Source organism: Protomyctophum parallelum (assembly GCF_964188405.1).
Source record: "Protomyctophum parallelum genome assembly, chromosome: 20".
Lineage (NCBI taxonomy): Eukaryota > Metazoa > Chordata > Actinopteri > Myctophiformes > Myctophidae > Protomyctophum > Protomyctophum parallelum.
Window position 1 is genome coordinate 13781458 of NC_139718.1, and position 13265 is coordinate 13794722.

The 13265-nt window shown below is 42.6% G+C and overlaps 1 protein-coding gene across 1 annotated transcript in view; it reads left to right on the plus strand.

Moving 5' to 3' along the window:
• The window catches only part of lrrc9 (leucine rich repeat containing 9), a gene marked incomplete at both ends in the record, with an annotated part of 32193 nt that extends 20438 nt beyond the window's left edge, over positions 1–11755 (plus strand). Inside the window, 5 exons of the mRNA XM_083791607.1 lie at positions 3048–3116; positions 5723–5848; positions 9760–9943; positions 11467–11623; positions 11719–11755. Coding sequence (XP_083647733.1) covers positions 3048–3116; positions 5723–5848; positions 9760–9943; positions 11467–11623; positions 11719–11755 — 573 coding nt within the window. The remainder of the gene's footprint in view (positions 1–3047; positions 3117–5722; positions 5849–9759; positions 9944–11466; positions 11624–11718) is intronic.
• Positions 11756–13265: the final 1510 nt, after the last annotated feature.

Consider the following 13265-nt stretch of genomic DNA (forward strand, 5'->3'; position numbering starts at 1 on the left):
TCATAGTCGCCTTTTGTATGATCACTGATCACTGACACAGACAGATTCATTCATATGCTAAACGCGTGGGACATTTCAGAATGTATTTTTATTTCAAACTATAGCTGTATTACTTTTCCGCGTGTTTGCAAACTATGGGGTGAAATATAGTAATCATGAGTCGTTACCACCCCACTGTGGAAGTATAAAGGAGAATCAACTTTGATTGAAGGTCAGGTCTGTATGTATGACGACGGCGGCAAGGAACAATCAATGCAACGTGTAATCAGCCTTCCGGCCCACATTGCTTTCTCACCCCAGCAGGCGTGTGATTTTCACTTTTGTCTGCGCTTGCATTTTACAATTTACAAATTAGGCATTTAGAAGACATTTATCCACAGCGACTTACAATAAAGAAGGTAAATAATCACATGAATAGAATGCAAAGCTGTAGTGCCTCAATAAACTAGAATTCAAGGTAAACATAAATCTTTCTAGTGCATTACAACTTTACAGCTTGGTATAATGATTCATGAATGAATTAATGAATTAATAATTGATGAATTAATTAATTAATTAAGCTCTGAGAGTGTACAAATGTAACCAAATGGACCCACATCGTCAGCCCGGGGTATGTGAAGTGAAATTTCATACGTGTGTGCACGCACACGCGTGTGGATACACACGTGCGCACGCATGCACACGTGCACACACACACACACACACACACACACACACACACACACACACACACACACGAGGGCCAGGCCACCATGTAGGCCTATTATAAGTGCATTACATTAACAGTAGACAATTGTAACTTTTATTGCTGACAGCTAGTTAGACATTGGTTGTCATTTGTGACGCTGACGCTCCAGATTCTGCACACTGTGGGAAGTCTGGGAACAATTAACAAATTTGGGACAGTGCGGACAGTCAATTCGTCATCATTCCACTGATGGCAGAATCATAGACGCTATTATAGTGAAAACCTAATGCTAAAAGGCTATAAGTAGATATCAAATACTGGAATATCAAATATTCCAGTGTGTCAGAGTCTGCATAAGAGTGACAGTGACGTCTATGAAACACAGCCAAGTGTGGTCTTAAGGGAGATACCCTATTAGCCTTGTGGCATGCCCAAACTCTCTCGTGAGATTAGTGTAAAACAGAGTATATATTTAATCCTGTAGACTTTATATCAGTGTAATTCATAATTATGAATTAATTATTCAAAAATGTGAGTCAAAATCTTAATTTAAGAAGGGGCACCAGTGAAATGAGCTTAGGAATAAGCACCAGATTGATTTGTATTTAACCCTTAAGTTAAACCACTAATAAAATAATGAAAAGATTATAAAATAATCAATTATTGTTTTATCTTAATAAATCTATGGAATCTGAAGGTAAGAGATATTTTCCATTACATAGCCTTTCTTACTTTGCATGTGTCAAAAACCAGTAAGTTCAACTTCTTGAGCAAATAATAGGCATTTAGACTGAAATGAATCAATGTATTTCCATGCCTAAGCTAATAGACAAACTCAGTAGAACAATAATCAAATTAATTCTTAAACAAGGGTTAATACAGGTTCAAATAGAATTTAAGAAACAAATCAAATGATAATGAAATATCTATATGATAGATAATGTTCTTTGCCATGAACTTAGAAACTTGAAAGCATCACTTTCCTGAGAGTTGGTTTGTTGAGAGCTTTGAGAGAGAGGCAGACTGGGGTCGTCTGTCTTCTGAGGGGGAGAGGTCGCGTGGCAGGCGGCAAGCGGCAGGGGTTGTGGTTGGTCTGGCTAACCCCTGAGCTTCTCGTTGTAGTGCCTTGGGTTGCCTGGGATCGCCTGGGACGCTCAGGTCAGAGCGTCGGGAGCTGGTCTGTGTAGTGATGTGGCCAAGACCCTCTCATCAGACATCCTTCTGGTTCCTTTCCTCTCCCTCCATCCGGTCCTCTGGATCTCACTAGTCCTATACCGTCCCTGATTCTCCTGGACTCTCCACTATCCTAGTTGGTCTTCTTTCTGCCTCCTCAATATATAGTTATCTTTGTTGTGCAATGCATGGCTCAGTTACCATGTATGTCACTCTCTTTGCAAGATGGAGACATTGAGATGTCTTGTGACATTCCCAGACGTTGTCAACATGTTGCTGTCGTGAGGCAAAGTTTCTTTGAAGTTCATTTTGGGAAAGAGTGTACGCATGCACTTTTCATGGCTTTAGATCTCACATAACACACAATCTGCATTTACATGTACACATGTATGAATCTACATTTATTGTACAGTGAATGTCATATTTCCAATTGATGGTCAAGGAATTGTGAATGAATGCTTTTATGACTGAGTGGAACATTCAACCATTGTGACATATCCAAAGTCAGGGTGTGATCTGTGGCGATGACACTTAATCCAGCTGAAATGGAATCAAGTCTTTATGACACTTAATCCAGCTGAAATGGAATCAAGTCTTTATGGTACAAGGGTATCCCATGGAACTGAGTCTCTGAGTCTGTAGGGAAACAAGTCAATAGATTGTACTTCCTTGTACATATGAACATGAAGGCCAGTGGTGCCTGGAATTGGACAGTTCCAGTAAGAGTGTGTACATTTGTGCACACAATTATGCCACATGGGCAGGATTTGAGACCATTCTTGAGGGTCAAAAGGTCAGCAGACCCCTCTGCAGGGCTATAACTGTCCGGCTCCTCTACTTACATGCACTGCATGTGCATGTGACGTCAGTATGGGAGAGATAAATCACTTCAACATGTTCATTAGATATCATCCAATGCATTATGTGCTATAGCTGGATGCGATAGCTTAATTGTGCCTTTATACCCCTTGTCTACTACATGTGTAATCTCTCCCCATCAGCTGCTTCTACCACCATCACTATGCCAAAATGATGAATTATGAAAAGGTTCAGTCCTAATATACTATTACTGTACTTAAATCTGACTCTATGGTCACCATCATATAGGAGGCCAACTCAAGTCATAGGGAAAAGTTCAATAACAAAAGAAAACTCCACTATAATTCAAACTGACTCTGATTTTTAGGACATTTCAGAACTTGACAAGCTAGAAGTCCTTCCTTCGCTGACGGAGCTCTCCGTTGTTGGCAATCACGTAAGTAATTGTCAATTGTTGTGACATAATGATGATGTTGTAAAATTAAGTTATCTGTGATTATAATATTGTCTTGCATAACTACTAACATATTTATAATTTTGTGGTCCTTGTTTATTGATATGAATCCAAAAAGTCCTGGTGGTAATAGAATAATCTCACTCATTCAGAAACAGATTTTCAGAGCCTGCCATGCTGACAGGCTCACTTTCTCGATGACACCAAAACACTCACCCAGTGCTACTCTGTGGTTCTAAATTAAAACACTCACCCAGTGCTACTCTGTGGTTCTAAATTAAAACACTCACCCAGTGCTACTCTGTGGTTCTAAATTAAAACACTCACCCAGTGCTACTCTGTGGTTCTAAATTAAAACACTCACCCAGTGCTACTCTGTGGGTCTAAATTAAAACACTCACCCAGTGCTACTCTGTGGTTCTAAATTAAAACACTCACCCAGTGCTACTCTGTGGTTCTAAATTAAAACACTCACCCAGTGCTACTCTGTGGTTCTAAATTAAAACACTCACCCAGTGCTACTCTGTGGGTCTAAATTAAAACACTCACCCAGTGCTACTCTGTGGGTCTAAATTAAAACACTCACCCAGTGCTACTCTGTGGTTCTAAATTAAAACACTCACCCAGTGCTACTCTGTGGTTCTAAATTAAAACACTCACCCAGTGCTACTCTGTGGGTCTAAATTAAAACACTCACCCAGTGCTACTCTGTGGTTCTAAATTAAAACACTCACCCAGTGCTACTCTGTGGGTCTAAATTAAAACACTCGCCCAGTGCTACTCTGTGGTTCTAAATTAAAACACTCACCCAGTGCTACTCTGTGGTTCTAAATTAAAACACTCACCCAGTGCTACTCTGTGGGTCTAAATTAAAACACTCACCCAGTGCTACTCTGTGGTTCTAAATTAAAACACTCACCCAGTGCTACTCTGTGGTTCTAAATTAAAACACTCACCCAGTGCTACTCTGTGGTTCTAAATTAAAACACTCACCCAGTGCTACTCTGTGGGTCTAAATTAAGCGATTACACAATGGGCCGTCTGCTGTGCCTCAAACATCGGAGACAAATCCGCTGACCAAATGACACGGCCGTCATCAGACCCGATTCGCCGGAGTACAGCACCCAGCTGGAGCGAATGGATCAGATCTGTGCAGAACCAACAGCACAAAGCCTGACTACCGTCCATCCACACACAGCTATGATCAGCTGTGGTAGCCTATTTTTTCCTACATGGCTTCCCATCCCCCCTCTTTCTTTCCATAGGGACTTAATCTTGCCAGAGGGTGGAAGCCAACAGTCACCCTCAGGACCATAACACTACCTCCCGCTGTTTCACCCATGTTTCCCTGCCAAAGTCTGTCCGCTACACTCAGCTGCACATACATTGGCATGCACTCCTCTCTAGAACTGCAAGAACATAAAGTTCTATGACTGGACAGACATGGTCAGAGTGCATGGGTGCAGCTGAGCAAAGGGAAGGAAGGGCCAGGGAACTCACTGCAGCAGTTGGGAATGTGGCCTCTGGGCCTTGGCGACCATAGGGATGTCCTGTCCGTGATACTCCATACCTACCAGATGTCTTAGGTTTTTTGGTCAATTAAATGTTTTTATTTATTTATATGAATTGCTTTTAGTCTAGCGTCTATACGAGCACAATTGGTGTAGGTCAGGAGTACAGGACAGAGGCTCTGTGATACAACAGCATATATACAGCAGCAGTTTACAAAACACAAATGTGTGTGGGGAGGAATTAATTTACATAATAACGACTAGAAAATGGGAGTAAACAGAGAAAAGGTGGTCTCTCTCTTCTATTGAGACAATTTGATCCAGTGGTCTGGTAGGTCCGACTTAGCCTGATTATCAGACTGTAGTTTTCTTCAAGAGACGCAGACCACTCAGAGAGTGGGTGGGGTCTTTGGGCTGGATCCAGGCTAGGTAGGTCCACTATGGTCCACTACTGGTTGACAAGAGGTATTCCAGGAAACTGAAACGGAAATAACAGCCTTCACACACAGTAAAGACTGTTGTGCAAGCGCAGGGGAGGGACCTAGATTTAAATCCCAGGTAGGACATCCCCCTGGTCAGCCAGGGGCCCTGATGGAGGGGAAAGGAACTGGTTGGGATAACGTGTTCCTTTCACACGCTACATCCTGCCAGGGAAACTCCCCCTGTCAGGTGAGTAGCGCCCTTCTCATTCCTCATCCATGATTGAAAGAAGCATGAGCTCATTTCGGGGCTCTCCCCAGCACCCAGGATTACAGTTTAGGCAATTGGAACCAGGTGAAAAATGAATTAGTAAAATTGGGGGATTAAAAAGAACTGGAAAGCACCTGTGTCATTTTATATTTTACCATAAAACTATTAGGATTTAGAATGGATTCAGAAAAATAGCAGATCTGCTATTTTTTCAACCTTGAATGTCATTTTTTTAAATCTTTTTATTTGATAAAAAAAAATATATATATATTAATTTGGGTGTCCTTGGCAAGAAAAAGTTTGAGAACTATACTGATTTAGAAGGCCTTTGTAGAATCGTCCTCAGGTTTTAATGGGGTAATTAATGCATACGTCCATTCCTACCAGGTGACCAGGCGGTCATTACACAGACCGCCGGTGGTGCTGCGTCTCACCAGGCTGCAGGTCCTGGATGGAGTAACGGTCACTCTGGACGAGAGAACCAGGGCTGAACTCCTCAGTACAGAAACACTGGTGAGAACTGCTCTGTGTACCTGCTTATACACAGCACGCGTGCACACACGCTTCACCCGCGCACTTCTGAGGCTACCCGCGCACTGTCACACACGCACACTTTTTTTTAAAGTAAAAACAATAATAGCGATTCATAAAAAGAACTCTGAGAAAACTGATTATGTCTTTCAGTAATGTGGTTAAAAGAATGCAGTGCAATATCATTTTGAGGGCAAAACACTCATGCATTGTAGAGAAGAGGCAGAGATATGATAGTGTGTATCAGTTATTGTTTTGGTACAGAAATAGTAATGGGGTACTGCTGCAGCAGTCCACAGCGAGGAAGCTCTTAAATCTATGCGCTTATATGACTGACCTAAAAATCAACCAATGCCTTATTTTATGTTAAAAAAAGAAAAGAAAAGAAAAAAAGCTTTTAATGGGCCTTATCATATGAATTACAATTCAACTTGAAATCAAACTGTGGATAGAGCAAAAACAGCAACCAAGAGCAGAACTACCAAAACAGACTCTTACAGTCTGACTGATTTGATGCCTGCATAACGAGTGAAGCTGTAATGCTCCTCCAGCGCTGCTGAATTAAAAGCAGCCTAAGCCTGCTGGCTTCATCCTGCTGATTAGATGAAATGTGCCCGGCCGGTAATGCACCAGTGGATTTGCCCCCTATTAGCCGGGTCAGCCCCCGACCCCCTCTGCTTGTTAATAGTGGATGTGGGAATGACATAGTGGAGATCCTGGACTCTCTCATTAAAAACATAAACACAAAGAGCTCTTTTCGTTGACCCTGTAGCCTCATCATTTCATCCTTATGCCTGCTTTCACTCTGCTGACTGTTCTGTTCATATTTTAATTCGGCCGCTGTTATCGTTGAGTAGTCATTACAGTGCCACTCTCCTCAGATGGAGGTTCACTATGTGGGAGCACAGTGATTTAGCCCTCTGTATTCTGCATCGGAGACAGGGTGGGTGTCACAGGTCAAGAAGTATTATGATATATCATGGAACAGACTTAAGAGTTGGGAAAGGTGTGGACTTTTATACTCCACAGCAGTTACTATGTGGAATGGGTTACCTGCAAGCCTTAAGCTCGATTGTTGGCTGAATTGTACTTACTTACTTACGCCTATTACCCCTTCTGGGGTTTAGGCCGTCGACAAGAGTTCTCCAAGCATCCCAATCCTCAGCCAACACTTCCAGCTGTCCCCAAGTGTGGCCCATAGCTTTCGCATCTGCCTCCAAGTCTCTGCGCCAGGTGTTCCGTGGCCGACCTCTCTTTCTTTTCCCTTGGGGATTCCACTTGAGGGACTGCCTTGTGGTGTTTGAGGCTGGTTTTCGGAGAGTATGGCCTATCCATCTCCAGCGCCTTTTGAGGATCTCTTCCTCTGAGGGCATTTGGTTGGTGCGTTGCCACAGCTCCTTGTTGCTGATGGTGTTTGGCCAGCGGATCTGGAGGATTCGTCGCAGACAGGTGTTGATGAATGTTTGGATTTTGTTTGTGGTATTAACTGTTGTCCTCCATGTCTCTGCACCGTAGAGTAGGACTGATTTTACATTGCTGTTAAAGATTCTAATTTTTGTTGTGATGGCCAGGTATTTTGCGCTCCAGATATTTTTCAAAAGGAGGTAGGCTACCCTGGCCTTGCCAATCCTGCCTTTCACATCGGCATCTGTTCCTCCCTTCTTGTTGACGATACTGCCTAGGTAGGTGAACTCGTCAACCTCCTCCAGTGCTTCGCCTTCCAGCATGATGGGTACAGTGCTGGCAGAGTTCACTCTCAAGACTTTGCTTTTCCCTCTGTGAATGTTAAGGCCTAGGCGAGCGGAGTTGGTTGCGATGGTGCTGGTCTTTTCCTGCATCTGCTGTTGGGTGTGGGATAGAAGGGCCAGGTCGTCCGCGAAATCCAGGTCATCTAGCTGCGTCCACATTGACCACTGTATTCCATTTCTCTTGTCTGCTGTGGATTGCTTCATTGCCCAATCCATAGCCAGCAGGAACAAGAATGGCGACAGCAAGCACCCTTGCCTCACTCCCGTTCTTACTCCAAAGGCATCGGTGAGTTGGCCCTCATGGATCACCCTGCAGGTCATTCCCTCGTATGTGTTTTTGATTATGTTGGTTAGCTTCTCTGGTACCCCGTAGTGCCTTAGAAGCTTCCAGAGGGTCTCCCTGTCCACACTATCAAAAGCCTTTTCGTAGTCAATAAAGTTCATGAATAGCGGGGAGTTCCACTCAAGTGACTGCTCCAGTATGATGCGCAAAGTGGCAATCTGGTCTATGCAGGATCTGTTTTTGCGGAAGCCAGCCTGCTGGTCTCTAAGCTGGGGGTCTACCACGTCCTTCATCCTGTCCAGTAAGATCCTGTAGAAAACCTTTCCTGGGATGGATAGTAGTGTGATTCCCCTGTAATTAGCACAGTTGCTCAGGTCTCCTTTCTTCGGTATTTTTATGAGATATCCCTCCTTCCATTCGGATGGGATGTTTTCCTGTTCCCACATCTTCTGGAAGAGAGGGTGGAGCATCTCTTCCGTGGTCTCTGTGTCGATCTTCAGCGCCTCTGCTGGAATGTTGTCAGGTCCTGCGGCCTTGCCGTTTCCAAGCTTTTTAATGGCTTTCCGAATTTCCTCCCTTGTTGGGGGACTGAGGTCTATTTGAAGGTCCCTGTCTGCTTGTTGGATGTGTGGTGGGTCCTGTGGGGGTGGTCTGTTTAGCAGTTCTTCGAAATGTTGCAACCATCTTTTCTTCTGTCCTTCCTCCCCAATTTATCGGCTTCCCCTCTTTGGCTGAATTGTAGTTGGACATAATTCTAACCATCAATTAGTTGAGTTGTAGCAGGTTCCACATACCAACATTGAGCTATGAAAAAGAGGGAGATTTTCTGCGGTAACTACAAATGGCCTACCCTCAGAATAAATACATCTGCGGCTAGTGGTTAGAATATGGTTGCATTAGGCCAGGGTTAGAAAATGAAAGGTCTCTTGCACCAAGTGGACTATTTAGCAATGAATTTATTCTTGGGAACTGCAAACTGAGCAGAGTGGGTTTGAGCGGATGCAGTGATGAGCACATCAGGCAGGGTTTTTTGAGGCATGGATTGTGCATTCAATTGTGAGATTAATTAGAGAAATTACAAATCAGGAGCACAGCAGGAGAAAGAGTCAGACTCCTGCTAGAATCGAGTCCTGCCAACATTTTTGCTATTTTAGCTTTCTTGTATGTTAGAAATTGTATGAATGTCACTATTGATCATTTTTTCTGTATGTCTCTGCTAGCCCCCCAACAACATTTGGCACTCAGTTTACACACACATTATTAACTCTCAAAGGACCACAATGGCCATAACAGCTCTCAAGCTTTTTTGTGTTCTATCCTCTTGACAGATATGTACACATTTAAGTTCATATGTATATGCATTTTTGTCAATAAAAGCATAAATGAAACAATCAAGTTCTAATAGCACCTGAGATATTGCCAGAGGGTGGAAGCCAACAGTCACCCTCAGGACCATAACACTACCTCCCACTGTTTCACCCATGTTTCCCTGCCAAAGTCTGTCCGCTACACTCAGCTGCACATACATTGGCATGCACTCCTCCGGGGGCAACTGTGGCTCAGGAGGTAGAGCAGGTCGTCCAATGATCCATGGGTCGGCGGTTCGAATCCCGGCTCCTCCTGTCTACATGTCGAAGTGTCCTTGGGCAAGACACTGAACCCCAAATTGCTCCCGATGTGCTGGTTGGTACCTTGCATGGCTTCTGCCGCAATCGGTGTATGAATGGGTGAATGTAATGCACAATCTATGTAAAGCGCCTTGGATAAAGGCGCTATATAAATGCACCATTTACCATCATTAATATATTCTAATACAATATATGTTGATTCTCCTCCCTTTAATATTAATGCTACTATCACAGTGCCCTGGAGCCTCTATGCCTGCAGTAGATATGACCCTGCCTGGGCTGCTGCCCCTTGTGTCCCGAAATGTGGCTCTAAGGGGGACGAGCCTGAGTGGGGGACTGCAGAACCTCCTGGGACACGACATCCTCCTACCCTGCAACGTGGACCTGGAGACTTTACCTCATCATGAAACATCCAAACGTGAGTGTGACTGACTTTACCTCATCACGAGTCACGACACATCCAAACGTGAGTGTGACTGACTTTACCTCATCACGACACATCCAAACGTGAGTGTGACTGACTTTACCTCACCACGACACATCCAAACGTGAGTGTGACTGACTTTACCTCACCACGACACATCCAAACGTGAGTGTGACTGACTTTACCTCATCACGACACATCCAAACGTGAGTGTGACTGACTTTACCTCATCACGACACATCCAAACGTGAGTGTGACTGACTTTACCTCATCACGACACATCCAAACGTGAGTGTGACTGACTTTACCTCATCACGACACATCCAAACGTGAGTGTGACTGACTTTACCTCATCACGACAGTGACGACACATCCAAACGTGAGTGTGACTGACTTTACCTCATCACGACAGTGACGACACATCCAAACGTGAGTGTGACTGATTCCAGGCGGTGGAAAAAGTACAATATATTTTTACTAGTAAAAGTATAAGTATCAATAAAAGTATCAATAATGCAATGTAGAAATACACTGTTACAAGTAAAAGTTTGGTAATCAAAATAAACTTGAGTAAAAGTGCATAAAGGTATTTGGCTTCAAAATATACTTATTGTGCAAAATGTCCCATTTCACAGGTTACAAATGTATACAAATCTTTTGAAAATAGCAGATTTAAAAGCTCACAACAAGCTTCTAGATCAGCTACTTTCAAATTGCCAAAGTTTAAATAGGGCTGAAGTGGTTGATCTAAAAAGTAACGAGTAAGTAACTACAGTTTTCAAATAATTGTCCATGTCCATGTAGTGGAGTAGAAGTAAAAGTATTGAAAATTGGAAACGCTCCAGTAATGTAAAGTATCCTGAAAGGTGTACATGAGTATTTCTGAGTAAATGTACTTATCTACTTACACCATGCACAGCTGATGCCTCGGCTCTCACAGCCAAGTAAAGGATGAGTTTCTAGTCGTGGGTCATCCTGATGACCTTTCACCCATATAGTGCAGCGAGCCACCGTAGAGCAGCACACTAAGTAATCTTTGTCAGAGTGCATGAGGTCAGTCTCTGTGTGGGATTATTACGGTTATGTGATCTCTCCACTCACTGTTTGCCGTTCTTTCTCTCATCTGGGCTCTCTAATCCAGTGGTCCTGGGTTCCGGGGACCCCCAGGGGCCCTTGAGTGGGTTCCAGGCGAGCCCCAGCCAGACCAAATCTACCGAGGGATATATATTTATATATATATTTTTTTGCACTGGCAGATTTGTCTTGTTTCCATGTTAATATGGAATCAAAATGTGTGTTAAGTGTTAACCACCTCATACATCGTCTATTTGAAAATAGCACACCACACGTGTTGTGAGCTTGTAGATCTGCTATTTTCAAAGAATCCCTTGCGGCTGGCACACAATATTTTTGGGGGTCCATGGGGGTCCTGGCCAAATTCATATAAATTTCCTTGACACAAACAAGTTTGAGAACCACTGCTCTAATCCACACCACTGTTTAATTCCTGACCTCAGACAAGAAGCAGAAACACAGCGGTGCTGCTCGCAGTGGCCCAGCAGAGATCACATTCAGGTACATCAAAAGAACCGGGAGCAGCCGTCCAACCACAGGTCTCCTTCCCGATGGTAACCGGGTCGTCATCACATATCCCAGTCAGGAGCAAGAGAGCAGGTTCGTGAACCATTATTATTAAATGTGAATGTTTCTTTATCTTACAAAATATGATACACAGTGAGTGCTGATTCACTCATATTGTTGTATTACAGATTCCAGAACAGTTCTTCTAAACCCCCATCAACATAAATGCCAAGGAAGGGAGAAGTTGTTACCAAAGGTTGGAGAGGTGGATCAGTGTCATTACTGTTACTAACAGCATAGTATTATACCAGAGTAAAACATTTGTTATGCTCTATAGCTTCGGTTGCATAAAATGTATTATATCAATTTTCAAATGCGACATAGTCTGTAACTACGCCTTCTGAAAGCTGCAAATGGAAGCTGTCATCTATTCATTTCCATACAATATCTTTGAAATATACTCCATAATTTCCATTTCTGCTTTTTTTCCCTTTTTTTAATCCCACGATTTTGTAACCATTTTTCCATTTCTGCTTAGCAGCAAGCTATTATTCTTCGACTAATTAATTTACAGTAGGACTACATGGAGGTATCCGTTGTAGTTGTTTGTTTTCCGCAATTTCAGCATTTGAAAATTGTGTGAGCCAACAGTCTTATTGACCGTACATATAGTACTATATTTATATAATATTATATATATATATTTATATATATATATGTTTATTTTGATATGGTATATTTCAGATAGGACAGGATACAGAGAGATAGGAAAGGCATGTGTGAGAGATTGGATTGGATCCACACCCGATTCAGCTGCGGAAGTACTTTATAGCATTATTTATGTAGAAGGCTCAATGTTTTGTTTTTGTAACTCAAGGGCTGAAGGCTTGTGGTAGACTGTGAAGACTGTTCATATTAATAAATCAACAATGGTGCTCTGTTGAATTCTGCTTTAGATTAATATTACAATTAACCAACCACACAATGAAATAGAAAATAGGGCTTAAGTGGTTAAAACTGCCTTTGCACCCACAGATGCAAGGGTGTGTGTGAGGCTGGCATGTTGTATCCATTGGGTCAAGTGGAGCCCCAACAAGTGGATAATCCAGCTTTAGCACACCTCTCTGCAGACAATAATCTGCAGTCACTCAGATAAAGACATAATCTTGAATGAGGTCCAAATGGATTGCAGAGATTGTCAGTTTCATCATGTTAGCCTCTTTTCTAAAAGCCCACAACAATTTCTCCACTAACCATTTTCGACCTGTCATCCCTATTTTGGCCATATCATACGTGAAAATAGCGACATGTGAGCTTGTAGATTGGCTATTTCCATGCATGATAAACAAACACCCTGCATTTTTTTCAGCCTGCACTCACGGTTTGTTGGAATCATTGTCCCAGAGGGCACAATGTAATGTTATGTTTATACAATACAATGTAATGTTATGTTTCTATAACAAAATATAATGCTATGTTAGTATAATGCAATATGTTATATTCATGTGTTTATATAATATAAAATTAAACATGAAACTGAGTCTTCTTTTTAAATTCCTGTGACCAACATGAAGTGAAGTGACTTGGTCTGTGAGTAAGTGGTGTGTTATAAATCCACTAGGTGTCCCTAGTGCTCTACTGCCTCTGTCTGGACAGACTCTATAAAGTCTTAAATGGATTTACCACTTTTCTATTGAGACATACACCAATACAAGCCCAGGTTCGTTGGATATTT